The 16,250-nt window shown below is 47.0% G+C and overlaps 1 protein-coding gene across 4 annotated transcripts in view; it reads right to left on the reverse strand.

The window, feature by feature from the left end:
• Positions 1-16,250, reverse strand: part of LOC135908200 (platelet binding protein GspB) — a 138,741-nt gene that overhangs the window by 15,950 nt on the left and 106,541 nt on the right. For 2 of the 4 annotated variants that reach the window (XM_070532301.1, XM_065439963.2), the window contains 6 exons: positions 15,932-16,153; positions 14,757-14,860; positions 9,325-9,427; positions 5,388-5,462; positions 3,036-3,122; positions 1,331-1,487 (listed from right to left, as the gene is read on the reverse strand). In XM_070532301.1, coding sequence (XP_070388402.1) covers positions 1,331-1,487; positions 3,036-3,122; positions 5,388-5,462; positions 9,325-9,427; positions 14,757-14,860; positions 15,932-16,153 — 748 coding nt within the window. Of the gene's footprint in view, positions 1-1,330; positions 1,488-3,035; positions 3,123-5,387; positions 5,463-9,324; positions 9,428-14,756; positions 14,861-15,931; positions 16,157-16,250 lie in introns of all 4 variants that reach the window. The other 2 variants (XM_070532300.1, XM_065439956.2) reach the window with 1 other exon arrangement.

The raw sequence follows: 16,250 nt of genomic DNA on the forward strand, positions 1-16,250 counted from the left end.
GTTTTCATAATTTTTTCTAATTGAATCACTGGATAAAAGGACGCGCAGACTTTATTTATTAGCTGTAAGCATTACGAGAAAGGAAAACTTTTTATTTCGCCATTGCAAGGAAGGCGTCCAGTCGAAAATCCGTTCAAATATGGCGCAGGTGCCCTCAGCATTGCTACCCTCGTGGGTAGCAATGCTCAGTCTATTGAAGCGAAATGGGGAAATATTGAGCGTACAGGGGGTTTCATTTATCAGCAGCTTAGTGTCCGTGGTTTCTATCCTCGCCACCACTAATAGACCAAACTGGCAAGAACGGGCCGCGTGCACAAACGTTTACATCGTGAATCAAGGGGCTAACGACGGTTCTATCCGCTGGAACAGGAATTACGAGTAAAGACGCAATAATCTCGGTGACCCGACGACGTACACTATCGATACGCTGTTGGACACTATGCCCGCATAATTATATAACGCACACTACCAAGTACGGCACGCCTGCTCATATGCCTGCAGTGGTGTTTTCTATTTTTTTTTCCGAAGTGCAGCTTTCCATTAAACTTCTTTGCTATACGAAACAGTAATCAACTTTAAACTGCAAGTATTCTTAAGCAATTTGGGATTCTAGCGATTAGCGGATGAGCAAGAACGAAAGGGCTACGGTGGACGAACAGGAATACTCGGAACAGTTCGAAAACAGCTTTCGCGGTGCCTCGATCGCGTCAAACAGAGCCCGCCACAGTATGATGGATATGGCCACCGAGATCCACCGCGGCGCGCGGTAAATCTAGGAGGCCATGGCATGGTGCAATGACTACCGGAAAGCGTCGGGCGATGGCGCTTCGGTCGCGACGTGGCTCAAGTTTTGAACGCTTATCGCGGCTCGAGGCTATCTTCTAGAAAAGGTGCTCTAAATGAAGACGAAGACAGTTGTAGACGAGGCGAGAAACGAGACAAACGAGCATTTGTCTTGTCCGCGTGTTTCTAACCTTGTCTTCGTCTTCATTTAGCGCTCATTAATCTATTCTGTGGATACGAACCTACCAGCTTAGCAAGAAATGGTTCAATGCCCGAATTAAACCTCGAATGACTAGAACCATCTGCCCCTCTATATTGACCACCTGACCGATATAATTGCATTTAAAGCTGCATTTGAATGTTACTTATACTCTTAGCAACGGCATTATTTTGCTCTTGTTCCCTGTGTATATTGTTCCCCACTCCCTTCTTGAATGCCTTCGGGTCTTGGAGTTAATGAAATAAATAAATAAATAAATAAATAAATAAATAAATAAATAAATAAATAAATACTATCCACAGTACTCCACGTTACTCGGACACGCACCTCCTTCGTTGTGCCTGGACAGATCGTATCGGTCGATGTACAGGTCGTGGTCCTTGTCGAGCTCCCAGAACTTGCAGTAGATGACGTAGAAGTGCTCGTACGAGAAGTACTCGGTGATCTGGTTGATGTCCTCCTCGTCTTCCAGCAGGGACAACACCTGCGCATACACGGCCAGAACTTGCGGTCGGTGCTGCTACCATACAGCACAAAAGTGAAGCCGTGTCACTCTGTTCTGAACTGGTCACTGTGCTTCGAGTGCGCCTAAACTTGGTTAAAAGCGGCAAGGACTGGGTGAAGCTTCCGTTATGGAGATCACACGACGCGTCACCAGACCTCACGACAGAGAGAGAGGGAGGGATAAATAACTCACGTGGACAACATTATCAGGTGCAAGAAGCGCCCCAAACACTGGCCGGTCGTGTCAAGTTCATCGCGACGGCGCGTTGTATTATATGTTAAAGACTTTCGTACAATGCTAAACGCGCGTCCATGCACACACTCGAACCAACTGGATGTACTTCGCAAGGCAAGCTTGACAGCGGAGCCGGCAATATTTCGCCCCCTTTCCTCATAACAACCTGAAGAAAGAAAATGAACAAGCCAACCGCAAACGAGCTGAACAGAACATACGCGACCGGCGCCTGCGGTGAGTTATAACCGTAAGTGGTCGTAACGGCAATCACCGAGCTTGCTCATGAGACAGGCGCTGACGTTTATGGACGCCTTGCGCCTCTCGCCGTTGGCTCTCATTACTACGCACGCTCCACACGGGTGGAAGCGTTCGCCTTGTTTCTCCACGCGTAAGCAGATGCACCACAAATCCCCCGTGTCACCTGCGTAGCGGTGATTGACTGAAACGAGTATCGGGCGCGCGTCGTTCGCCAAAATTGGATGACAAGGGGAGGACAGGTCCCGCTTAACGTAGCAAACTTGCCCGGAGAGAGGCTTACGTTGAACCGATGATAGTTGAACGACATTTTATGTTTATTTATTGTTTTTTTTCCCTGCGATATCGTTATACAAATCACAGCTGGCCTTCCGATGCTGCGCCCGGAGTCTCCGTGGCAGCTCAGCGGCTACGACGTTGCACTGCTGAGTACGAGGTCCTGGGTTCGATTGGGGCGGCGGCCGCCGCGTTTCGACGGCGGCGGAATGCAGAAAAAGAGAAAGAAAAAAAAAGCCTTCATGTGCCACGCATTGGGTGCACGTTAAAGAACTCCAGATGGTGAAAATATATCCGGAGCCGCCCATTACAGCGTGCCTCATAATCACATGGTGGCTTTGTCCCGTAAAGCCACATACCCTAAATTAATTTTTAACGTGTCTAACGCGGGTTCGTAACGCAGCTAAATACCGCAGGTGCAGCGTAAAAAAAAAAACAGAGCGTGAGTAGGCCAGTATTGACAATGACAGTGGATCGTGATGTAAAGGAACTCACAAATGACCTTGACGTCGGAAAAGACATGCGGATGATGGAGAGATTAATATCTCGAGATAAGATCTCATAATGCTATCGCATTGCAGTCATTCAGGTGGAGCATACGAGGAGCTGTGAGGTTCTTATACGTATTTTTAATTATTTCGGCGAGCCTCGCGGAAACCGCGCGCGCGAACATAACTGACCGCGATTATTCTATAGTAACGACGAAGCATCCACTCTTTCGTCGTGTGTGCTTATGAGGTTAAAGGAACGCAGTTCATTTACCTGTAAGAAATTGCTTTTCCTGAGTTCGGGAATGGTGATCCTGCCACTCCACGACCTATTTACACAGTAGAATATCCTAGCGATTACCTGAAAGAGGTTAAGGATGACATTAGAAAAAGAAGGATAAAACAAGCATGAAGTATAAAACATAACGTCAGAAAACCGTGCGTTTTCATGCAGTACTTCACGTTGTAAGACAATGAAATAGGCCAGTCATGATGTTGCTAATAGCACACCCCTTAGTACAGGCTGTCATGCAGTACTTCCGAAGCTCGCGTAACCCGCCGTGGTTGCTCAGTGGCTATGGTGTTAGGCTGCTGAGCACGAGGTCGCGGGATCGAATCCCGGCCACGGCGGCCGAATTTCGATGGGGGCGAAATGCGAAAACACCGGTGTACTTAGATTTAGGTGCACGTTAAAGAACCCCAGGTGGTCGAAATTTCCGGAGTCCTCCACTACGGCGTGCCTCATAATCAGAAAGTGGTTTTGGCACGTAAAACCCAATAATTTAATTTTTTTTTAAGCTCACGTGATTACGTGCGGCAGTCCGCGGGATCTCATACAACCGGTAGTACCATCGGATAGTTCAATAGTGACTCAATTACTGAGAGTAATTATCACTCAATTATTACTAGCGTTCTAACCACTATACCACAGCAGTATTAAAAAAAGCGAAAGGATAATGCTTGCTGTGTTTTTAAATCATACTACAGCGTCAAAATTACACGAAAGAAGCAAATTAACAGTGTTGTGAAATTATTCAAATGTATACTTGCTGAATCAAACCGTGCGTACATAAAGGGCCATTTGAAAGAGTCCTTGGCATATATGTGCGGTTTAAAAAGATTGCAGCAATTTTTACCGTGGCGCTGAATTTCTCTCGGTATTTTGCAGTGCTATCAGTATTGGGGAGGTAGGTGGGGGGAGGGGGTTCATTTCAATATCACTTGGAGGGTCATTGAACCTATCGTGTATACGGAGGTAGTACAGCTTGCAGCCACTGAGTTGAGGGAATGAAACAGTATCACTGAAGTACGCTGCTTTCTTTTTCTTTACATTAAAGTTAATATTTTTCCACCAGTGCTTACAAATAAATCTACCAAAATACAACGAGCCGGTACTTATCGAGAAGATGGTGACAGAAGTAAGGCATGTTGTAATGCAGCTCAATCCTGGTCACATTGCGATTTCGACTCTCCTTTATTTTCATTTGGTTTAATATAATCGCTGCCAACTGACAAATACGAAGGCGGAAGCTTGCAACTACGTCATATTGGTGGAACCATGCATGCGCGGTATGAGCCTGTATATGTGCAGTTCCAAAACCATAAACGAGCACGAGGAGCAACGATCCCGCTCCTTCCTAAACCGATTGAAACGGTGACAAAATTGGGAGCAGAGGAAGCAAGCAAGAAGAAGAAAGTAGGGACAGCATATTGCAGCACCGTTCGAGAAGTCAGGAGGGGTGTGGCACTGAGCAGGCTCGTGGAAAGTTAGCTGGTTCTGCGCATAATGTCATCTTTGTGCAGCGCGTCGCGTTGAAGTTTATCGAGCGTTCGATAGGCCACCGTCTGGTCAAGTAAAAGCATCATCAATAAAGCAGGTCACTAACCGAACGTTGCTTTCACGAGATTTGGAACGGAACAATGCAACGATTGAATTCCAATTTTTCCTTATCGCGCTTTGTTATTTCAGCGGCGCTCCGCTTAATTTATCACAAGGATTGTCTGGCCGGGAGCGATGGATCACAGAAAGCAATAGAATCGAGCGATGAATGAGTCGTTACTACTTTACGTTATATCAGCACTGCATCGGCCCCGAAAATTACCAACGCTCTCTCTCTCTCTCTCTTTTTAAGCACTACCTTTTCTTAGCTGGTTCCTCAGTTTCGCGTCGTCGTCGTCGTCCACATCGCAAACCTTGGTACCGTGCCAAGAGAGAGAGAGAGAGAGAAGGAAAGGAGAGGAAAGGCAGGGAAGTTAACCAGACCGGTGTCCGGTTTGCTAAGTACGCTAAGACTGTTCGATGTCCGTGAGAGTAGAATGTGCTTCCATCGGTGCGAACGCAAGTGATGTTGCGGGCGCTTCAACCACCGTGCGAGAGTTCGGTCACGTGACGCAAAGCTAGGTTCCCGTGCCACACCACTAGATGGTGTTGCTTGCTCTCTGCGCATCACAAATGGCAAAAACCCAACTCTTCTTTTCTTCTTTTTGTCAGCGAATCACTTTTCTAACGATGTGTCACTTTGCACTATCGTCTTTGTAAATATATGAATCAGCTTTGGTCACACTGCGGCGGGGTGGTACACTCTATGCAAAGACTGTAATCGCGTATATGAGGAAGTGCACTCACCGTATTAATATACCTCGAGTGGAACTCCACGGCTTCCTTGAGAAAGGTGAGTCCCGGATGGGTGTCTATCACATCCTGCAGAGAAACACCAAGCAGAAGCTGATACTGGAACGCCTTACACTGCTTTTCCTTGGAAAAAGCAATTTTCCCAGTGTGTAGGCAGTCTGTACAGATATTTATGTAGAACTAAGGACGCCATGGAAAATTTCACTGGGCTGTCGTAAATCGTAATCTGTTTATTGAAACACCATGAGGTACAGACAAGGTCACACGTACCAAGATTGTCTACAAAAAAATTCTGCACCTGTGACATTAAGAGGAAGCTATACCAGAGGACCAATTTCTCTGGTTTCTCTATTCAAGTACGCATGAAATGCAGAAATACTATCATTAGTTAACCCCTGTACCAATTTGAATGACATTTGTTGCATTTATCATAAAAGACTGGATTATACCGACTCTGGGGAGCAGAACAGTTTCTACAACGAAATAGACATAAATTGTCAAGAAAACTAAACCATAAAGTTTACAAATCCGTAATATTGCACCGAAAGCACGTCTCGCAGTTATGTAGTATCTGCTATCGCATATGAAGCGGGAAAATTTAGTGCATGGATATAGATTAGGTGAAATTCTTCCAATGTTTACAAATGTTTTGTAAAAGCCCTCCTCAGAAACTAATGGTGTATTTCAGAGCGGCGTGTAATAAGCCAAATTTGTCTGCTTTAAATTTCTCAGCAGATCGCTCAGTTAACGGAATTGCAAACTTTACGCTTGAAACTTTATAAGTTTTCCCATTTTCAACAATTTCTGTGGAAAAAGAAATGTATGGCCAAGATAACACAACATACTCCCGACAGTCGGTATACATTTTAACTTTTTGTTTTAAACACAACAAACCTCATCAAATTCGATGGTGCGGACGTCGAGCAAAACGATTCCTAAGTTCCCGTGTATTTAGATAGGAGCTCCTGTATGGCTAGAACTTCCTCCTTGAACTCTGATTAAGCATTGCCCGGATGTTGATTCAAGGTTGCGTGTCAACGGACTATCGACAAGCGAAGAAAACCACCTAGGGGGTGGTGTCATTGTTTACTAAGTCATAAAATCATGAGACCCAATGCTACCGGGGAGCAGGCTATGCCACCATTAATAATAAATCCACAGTAAAAGGAAAAAAAAATAAAATAAATTGGACAGGGAAAAATAGGGCTCGACTCAATCGCGTAAATGTACATGATGTATGGCTTAGTAGTTCACGCGAATGACTGCGTGCGCGGTAGGGAGCCTCGCGTAATGAAGAGCATCGCCACGTTGGAGGGACACCCACCCGCACACGCACCCGTACACGAATAGTATACGCAGGTAATCGATTGACTCTCCCCATTTCTATTTACAAAGATAGATCATCCTATGAGTTTTTATTTGTCCGTCTACTTCTTACTTCGTGAACAACTGTATTGCAGGACATGTATTGGTTGACTGCAACGCCACAGTGCTGCCCTCGGGAAGCTATTTTAGCGCCATACAGTTTCACAAAAAGAGGAACGCATACGAGTCTTCCGTCAGCAAATCGTGGAGCACGATCATGCGAACGAGCGAGTGTGCCCCGCAGAGCGCGCGTCTTCGCGTCTCAGAGCGTCGCACGCGGATCTCCGAGCTCGGCCTCGCGCGCCGGAGCACGCCTCGCGCTTCAAGTGCCTCGTCACCTTAAGACAAAGTGCAGGCGGCGGCAGCCGCCCAGTTGCACATCGCGCGCGACTTCGCTTTTCAACGTACGCTCGCACGTGGCGTCTTCCCCCCCCTCCTCCCCCCTTCCCTCCAACCCATGGAAGACGCGATTTCTCAAAGTCGGTCGCGCAGCGACACTCAGCTCACGAACAAGAACCGCCGAGACTCAAAGGATTTGCGACCCGGCCGGGCGGGTGTGTGGCGTCACTCGGAGCCAGCTGCGCAAACTGCGAGTAGGCGCAGTCCTAGCGCCCCCCAGCCAACCCGCGCACCCCAACTTCCCTCGTTCAAAAATACCTCAACCAGGCCTCCGACGTCGCCGCCTGTTGCTCGGCCGTGCGAGCCGTCTGGAGAATGAGACACCCCGACCTGCAACGCCGCCGCTGCTGCGGCACAGCGAAGAAGCGAGGCGCGTCTCAAATAAAGCTGCGCCTTCGTGTACGATACCTGCGCGAACCGCGTGTTGTCGCGAGACCGAGACAATTAAAGCCGCGTTATTTGAACTAGTTGACTAGCCACGGTGTGGACAATGGGAGAATAGTAATGCCCCTTTGATAGCTTGGGCCCGATGTTGCCTCTACAAAGAAAAAAACAAAGGAAGGGTAGGAGGTTAAAGGCATTTCAGACTTCCGTAAGGACTTCAGACTTCAGAAAAGCGAACTTGATGCTTCGAATTTTCGGACGTCAGCTATTTTGTCGATAAATATTAGTATAAGCGCATGTACCTCTTTGCCGGTGAAAATGACGCTGTATGTGGTACATGCATGGTATGTGCAATGTACACGTTTGCGACAGTTTCGCTAGCAGTTACGCTTTGAAACGGCGATTTGCGCCAGTTTTTCTCTCTTGTGACATTTTGTGCATCTGTAGCGTTTGTTTAGAATTTGTGACATTTTCGGCTGCACTTCTCTGCGGTGACATTCTGTACTTCGAGGATTCTTCGCAATGTCATCTTTTATAATGTGTTTCTTTAACTTTTTTTGATGTTGTGCGACTTGTATGTATTTCAATGAATAAATACGATACGACATGAATCTTAAATGAAACGTGTACTTGAAATGGCTGAATCACGCTATACTGCGGTCATACCAGTTTGTACAGTACGCAATCAGATCCTTGTCAGTCACTGTATCGATGGTCTTGAAATTGCGTCCGCGCTTCATCTTTGACCAACTGTAAACGTAACTAGAACGCAATGTTATTCAGTACACGTATGAACGAGACGGAATGTTATAGCGCATATATTTGCCACTGTGATACGTCACACATTTATCTCTCTGCATGCATGCGCCAAGTAGTTCAAGAAAGAGCGCTATCACTAAATCTCGCGACTTGTATACAGATTAATTTGTTCTAATAAGTACGCCTTGCTATTATGACACTCCGCAGACATTCGCTCACAAAAATGCGTGACTATATCTATGACTGTCACTGTGTGTCAAAAGTGTCTATGAGGGCCAAGCGGTTGCCCGACCGCTTATAATCCAAGTTATATACCAGTTGTTTAGTGACATGTCTCATGACTTGGCGAAATGTATTCGCGTTCGGCAGGCGATGGGATGGAAGTCTAGTGCACGTGACCGCATGCACATCAGCCGCCTACATCAGAATTCACGTCCACGCGTCACGGCTTTCCAATACGCATCAAAAACAGAAGAGAAAAGCCCCGTTATGCAGAGATTTACCCACTGACTAGCCGAGCAACAACGATCATTGAAGAGCGAATCATTAAGCATCGCGCAGTGAACTTTCCTCCCGCTTGCTGTAATTTCAAAATAAATGTTAGGTGGCCATACGTCGACGTATCGAAAGCGCGGGGATGCTTCAGTGACGCAGGTGTCAGCCTTTCTTCTGTCTTGTTTATTTGTCTTTTGGCTGCAAGCAACCAGTTTACCGCATGCTGTATACTTCGACAACCAGGAGAAAAACAGTAGGTTCAATATGCATTGCAGGGTTTTTCTTTCAAGTAGCGAACAGAATCGCGGCACTTACTAGACGACTGAACAAACAATCACGGTGGGAAGTCATTTCGACGTTGGCAAGATGCGTAACATCGGTATGCACTCTCGCCAACGCAGACATGCTGCTATATATAGAGCACAGTGAAAAACGGAAATTACGTGAGAAGCGAGCTGATTAGCTTATATGTAAGGCTGCGCGCACGAGTGCACACCACAGAGACTTGACGCGGTTAGTCATCGCTCACCTGCATCATGGGAATAAAGTCCTCGGGCACCAGGTAGTTCCTCGTCGCTTTGCTGAGGATCTTGACGAACCACGTCGGCTCGTCGCGTCCAGTGGACACTATCCTGCAGGTAAGATCGCAAACGCGTATTAGCCGCGCGGTATAGCCTTGCTGCCATATGGGGCGGAGACTTGGAGGCTGACAAAGAAGCTTGAGAACAAGTTAAGGACCGAGCAGAAAGCGGTGGAACGAAGAATGTTATGCGCAACGTTAAGAGACAGGAAGATAGCGGTGTGGATCAAAGAGCAAAGGGGCGTAGCTGATATTCTAATGGACATTAAGAGAAAAAAATAAAGCTGGGCAGGTCATGTAATGCGAAGGTTAGATAACCGCTGGACCATTAGGGTGACAGAATGGGTACAAGAGAAGGGAATCGCAATCGAGGACAGCGGAAGACTAGGTGGAGTGGTGAAATTAAGAAATTCGCAGGCGCTAGCTGGAATCGGTTGGCGCATAACAGAGGTAATTGGAGATCGCAGGGAGATGCCTTCGTCCTGCAGTGGACATAAAACATGCTGCTGCTGATGATGATGACGATGATTATGATGATCATGATGATGATGATGATGATGGTGGTGGTGGTGGTGGTGGTTATAATCTTCCGCTGATAAACGTCGCTTCTTGCGGACTATAAGCTCACAAACTATCTGGACACGTGGTTTCTTTCTGCGAATTATACTTTGTACGATTTAGTCGTATGAACGAATCATTGTACACTTTCTTCGGCATCAGTACAAGCGCTCAACGTCATATAATTTTTTTATTCGGTTGTGTATTGTTCAGAAAATGTTTCTAGTGTAAAGCGTGGACGTTTTGGGCGCACGATACAAAATTATATGGTAGTTACCTGCTATAAACTCATGTTAGGCAGCAAATGGTTGGGGGTAGTTTTTCCAGCTGGTGTTTTAGAGAAAAAACAAATATCTTTAGTATGCGATGCCATCGATACCACGGATAATCTTCTACTACCATGTCTGCGGCATGATGCACAAAGACAACTTTTAATACTTCAGTTAAAGGCATTGGGACGTAGGTTCTTAAGCCTCAAGGAGATTCGAAGCTAACTGCCAACATATTTTATTGCAAATGCTAGCTTCAATGGCCCTATAAGATTTCTAGAAGCGAGCGATATTCTAGGGAAATATTGAGTATATATATTCAATTGTAAGCACGCTGTGTGGCTTGAATTTTATATTATGTGCATTTAACTTATTTAGGTGAGTTGACTGTAAGTTTCAGGATATTTTAACGTAATTTTCTAATACATGTGGCCTTCATTATTTATATTGGGGGCGAGCTCCACCACTGTAAAAGCTGGCGCCACCATCGGCATGACGTGGCATGAGGGATCACGTGGACACAGCGGCCGCGTCGGCTGCTTCGAAAGCGCCGAAGCGAGCTGAAAACGAAAGTTTAAAGTCCCACCTGCGCCGCGGTTCTGATTAAGTGGTGAGGCTTTACAACCTTCGGTGCCTGCGTGACAACATTTGAAAGTACCATATTAGGTAGTGGCTGCCTTTGGAAGCGTGCAGCATGGTAGGCTACTGCTCGGTGCCTCAGTGCCGGACGTACGCAACGGAGCACGGTGTCAGCCTTATTCACACGTAGCCGCAGGACAAGGAGCTGCGTGAAGCTTGGCTCGTGAAACTTAGAACCGGCAGACAGGCATCGGCTACAACTCGAGGATGCAGCAAGCACAAACACGAGGAAGATTTCTGCTACGGCACTGGGATTGCGATGTTCGGTGAGTAGCAGAAAACGCGCACTGGGACGCTCGCCCGCGCGCGCTGCCCGGCTAATGTCATGACGGTTTGATCTATGAACTTGTAGATCCTAGATACTGGCAAGTTCACTAGAACGGAAAGAGAGCGGTGAGACGCACATTAAAAAAATATGCATGGCATATGGTCATGTTTGTGTTATGATTTAATGCACTGAATTACGAAAAAGAAGCCGAGGGAAATCGCACGCTGGGAAGACCGATAAACATACGGCGCTACGCAACTTGACAAATACTATTGCAATGTCCAAGGATTTAGACGACAAAAAAAGATTGAATCGTCGCGACGGCACATCACATTCGCCGTAAGCGTCGAAGTCTCTGTAACGAAATTATTTTTGAACAGTTCTTATAGCGTCCACGCAACAATGGTTGCTAATGTACTGTCAAATGCTCATATGCTGCGGCCTGAAGCTCATGGTACAGTACGAAAACGCGCTCACAGAGAAAGCAAAACATTATTCACGGACATGCATGCAGACGTGCAGTCGGCCGCTGTAAACCCATGTGATCGCTGCATTGAGGCTTCATTCTGTTATGCTCCCTTTTGTTATGCAGACAGCAACTATAAGAACATATTTCACATAGTTTACTCTCAGCACTTGTCTACCTTTCACGCAAGAAGCCCTTTCGGGAGACTCCATCGCGGCGACCGCGCGCAGTGGCGTTCACTTACGTAGTCGGTAAAGAGATAGCGTCGGTAAACGATTCTGTGCTTTCAGTTTGCCCAAGATAATTATATCGACAGTCAGAAACTTACCTCGTTTTGAGAGCACTTACATAAATGTCCAGGAGGGCTGCCGCGTGGTGTTTTTATTAAGCGCCGTAAGCGAAACCTATGAGGAACGCGCCGCGTGATCCCTCATACTACGCAAGGGAGGCGCTTCCGACAGATGGCGACTCCATAAGTCCTCGCCCCCATTATATATGTGAATAGCAGTAGCTGGCGCCAAGAAAAGGCTCCAGCACATCCTGAACGTAATATATTTAAATATGTATTTACTCCTAAGCCGAAATGTCCAGAACCTGGGGGTCTGCCCTTGAAAGCTTGTAGGCTGGCAGAGAATATTCACAACTGCGCTCTATCGTCAAGTAAATCGAAGCGACCTCAAAGGTTGACACTCGTAACCAGTCGAACAAAGTTAAGAACCTCAGTTTAGTGCCAACGTTTCGACAGTTTCCTCGTCTAAAATCCACCATATTTGCCCCCTTTCACGCACTTTTTTTTGTTGTTGTTGTAGCAACTATTGTGCTCCACTCACGAAAATAACCATGCAGCGAGTCAAACTAGTCGAATAACAGTACTCCGGTGCCCCTACGCGTTCCTTTAAAAAGCGCTCAGGAAAAGCACCGAGTCGGGGAAGACGCAGTGAAGTCACCAGTGCGTAGATCTGCAGCCTATATCGGGAACGGTACGCCCGTGTTTTAAGCCCCGCCCCAATTCCTACACTCCGTGTTGTTTCGTTATTTATTTTTTCCAGGGCAGAGAGCCAGCTATACAGTCTGCCTGTTTTGGTTTACCTTTAGCTCTCTGATAATTTTCTGTATCTTTTTAAAGAAGCCTCCTTAAGTTTCTTTTGCTTCCTTCTGTTTTCCCTTTTGCTTCTGTAAATAAAGAAAGGAGCAACAGGGTAGGAGAACAAACGCAAAGCCTTTCAGGATCCGCTAGGCTATAGACTCGAAAATAGGACTCGGCGAACTACAGTGTTTACCTTCGATTTCGAAAAAAAGCAAGGCCTGCCAACGCGTCGTTCACCGATGGTTGCGAAAAAAACCTGGTCGCTATTGCCTCAACACTGCTCGTTCCCTCCTCCTTTTGAACCGCTTTCCTGCGCTACGAGGGCGTGCACCTCAAGTCGACGTATACCTACGAGCTTATTTTCCTTTGCAATACGAGAAAATGAACGCCTTGCCGCCCACAACTGACTTCAGCGATCTCGCTAGCCGCTATATGATCAGGACACTTTACGTCAGTTTAACTTAAAATAGGCGATGTCCAAAGCCCCCCCCCCTCTCTCTCTCTCTCGCTCTCTCTCTCTCTGTCTTTTCATGGTGAGAATCTCTGGCACGAAAGAAGCGCTGTCCTTGCGCGACGTATGGTGGACGCGCTAGTGCCGTGCGATGCCACGCCGAGAAGACGCTGCAAGACGCTCCATGTGGTTACCGCCGGAGAACAGTATAGATGACGCGCCCTAATAAAGCGAGCACCCGCACTCTATCGGGCACTTAATGGTGCGATCACTCAGCCAAGTTAATTGAAACTAACAGGCGCCGTCTAAATTAGCTTTTCGCCTCTCAAGTTGCGCGCCCCTGTTGCTGACAACAGAACGTTAAAATGCGCTATTTCTCTCCAAAATTCATACTATACCCCCAAAGGACAAATCACGTGTCATGTCACGTGTTCGCGCCGTTTCATTCATTCATGCATGCATGCGATCATCAAGTCCACTCATTGTGAGCGGTACTAATATTGCGCCAGCAAAAAAGCAGTCCCGACTAAGTCCACCCAGGATACAGTCCTCCTGTGAAACTTTGGAAACAGATCTTCGGCCAAAGCGTTCCAAACATTTACTGCGTGCGAAAGAAAATGAGAATTTTGTCCATTCTCGAAAAAAATTTAGGCGAGGTATATTCACATGATCGATGGACTCGTCGTAGTCGGTCCTCGGACGCAAACTTTCGTCTGCGGATGGAATTTGCATATTCATCCGCCGTGTGGCTCTATACCTCAAGAAACAATGCTGACGTCACCGTTTTCGTGTTGCGGTCTAGTGACGACATGTAGCCGCCCGTTTCACTCGAAAGCGAAACGCAAGCTTTCATGAAGCGGCTGCTGCTTACGTCAGAGGTGCGACAGAAACCGCATGATTTCTGAAATGAATAAGCTTAAAGGGATAATTAAACCAAATATCGATCTTGTTTCATAAAACAATTTTTACAGCGAAAGCTGTACATGACTAACCTTCCGTAGTTTTTTCGGCGTCCGGCAACAGAAACGACCTTAGCGATTTCTAACAAATCCATACGGGTGCAGTGCGGTGGCGCAGATGTCGAAATGCGGAACAGATTAGAAAGCTCGCCTGAACAATAGCGTGACGTCAAGGTTATTGCAGTATATAAGCAGGATAGGTATCGGCGCTAAAAACAGCTACGTTATCGATGGGGAGGACACGTATAGTTCGTCCACCCGAAGAGCAACATGCGTGCGAGGAGCGCCGGAGAGAACGGCAACGAGAATGTAAACGGCGCGGCGCGAAACGAGCAACGACGAGGAACGTTCCCGCGATGCTGAACGAAAACGACAATCGCGAGCGCGGGCACCTCCGAACGAGCAACGACGCCAGACTCGCAACGCAAAAAAATGATGACCATTCCACTTTGTGAAGATGGAATGGCAGCGAAAGCATTTTGCTTTTCGTTTCAGAGCTTTGGCTGTCGTCTGCTTTCGCTGCCATTCCATGTTCACACAGTGGAATGGTTGTCATTTCTTCCCCTCTGTGGTACACTTGACAATGTGAAAAAAAAAAGGAATTCTGTCTGCCGTGCCGTGTATTGCAAGAGTAAATATCGGGAGAGAGAGAGAGAGAGAAGGCTTAAGTTTCACGAAAACTACCTCTTCCAGAAGTCGATGAAGACGTCACTGGTGACGTAACCGCGGGACTCTCCTCCGCAGGCTGCGTACAGCGGCATCTTCCAGTAGAGAGGCACCCCGCACGCCTGCGAAACACGAATCAGATCAAATCACCATCGCAGCTCATGTACAGAAGAGGCTACGTCACACGCTGAACAGGATTACCACAGCGATAGCCGTCGTGGACTGTTCCACAGGGTGTAATTAATGCAATTCGTTCAACGTAAATGATATGAGTCGCAGCTTGGAAATGGACGGGAGCCGTAATCCGCATATAAAGACCCAATTTCTAGCAAACCAAACGAGCGTGTGGCTGACCTCCCTGCCTTTCTTTCCTCCTTTCCTCCTGCTCTTCATTAGGGGTCACTAGAACACTTCGTATTACCTCTTCGTCGTCGTTGTTTAATTCAAAAGCAAAATACTTTTGTAGGATCTCTAGCTTGGCCTTTTGTTGGTCTGTTTATTGGGCGCTACCACTCATGCTATTTGGCAACGGGAACGTCTCCGATGCCACTTTCGATTTATTTGACCGAGGCACGAAGAAATGTGCGCCAAAATTTCTAGTTTCTCGTGTGCTGACTTTTCTATAGAGTCGTATTTAGTGAGTTATTATTATGCAATGCTTATGCGTTTCGGATGGCTCCTAACTTCATAATATTGTATTCGTTTATTTTGTTTCATCTTGCATTCATCAATTTTGCTTTTTTTTATTTGTGATCCATCCTACAGCGTGACTTTTGGCGTATATCCCAACGTGGGACGCGCCATTACATTAACGGCCAAACAAGAAAAAAAAATCGGACTTCTGCAGGCCAAAGCAGCATGCACTAGACCAACCACTGACCACACGGCCAATAAAATTGCACCGCAAGTACCACAGGTGTTCGTACGTCATACACAAAAATGGCGGCCGCAACGTCTCGCCACACGTCAAGATATTTGCAACCGAAAGCACGTCGTAAAATGTGCAAAATATACATGTAACTGATTGCATTCTTATCAGGACATGTATCGGCTAATTGTGGACAATAAGTTTCAGGAAGCAGTCCTGCAGGTCCTTCCGGAGAAGTCATGCACGCATTTATTTGAGCCATATTGCGGCAGTAAATGTGCGATGTAAAGTATGCGCGGGGTCTGCAGGAGGATCTACATCTCACCCTGATGATGGCGCTGAAGTTTGTGCTGGTGGCCCGGCCATCCCTGAGGCTGGCGAAGGCTGCCTTGACCTTGACCAGGTGCGCGTCCAGCTGTGCGGGCGTCATGGGCTTGCCCGCGGGGTAGTAGAAGCGCGGGATGCAGCTCGCCTGCTTGGTCGACGAGCGCACCACCCGCTTCAGCGACGCCGTCTGGGACTCCACGAACGCCTTCTCGTGCTGGCTCTGCTAAGGAACGAGATAGAAAGAGGGGATGGTTATATGGCGCATGCGTGGGTTTCACTCCTCAGTCGAGAACAAATAACACAAATACAGGAATTTT

Source organism: Dermacentor albipictus, chromosome 1 (genome assembly GCF_038994185.2).
Source record: "Dermacentor albipictus isolate Rhodes 1998 colony chromosome 1, USDA_Dalb.pri_finalv2, whole genome shotgun sequence".
Taxonomy (NCBI): Eukaryota; Metazoa; Arthropoda; class Arachnida; order Ixodida; family Ixodidae; genus Dermacentor; species Dermacentor albipictus.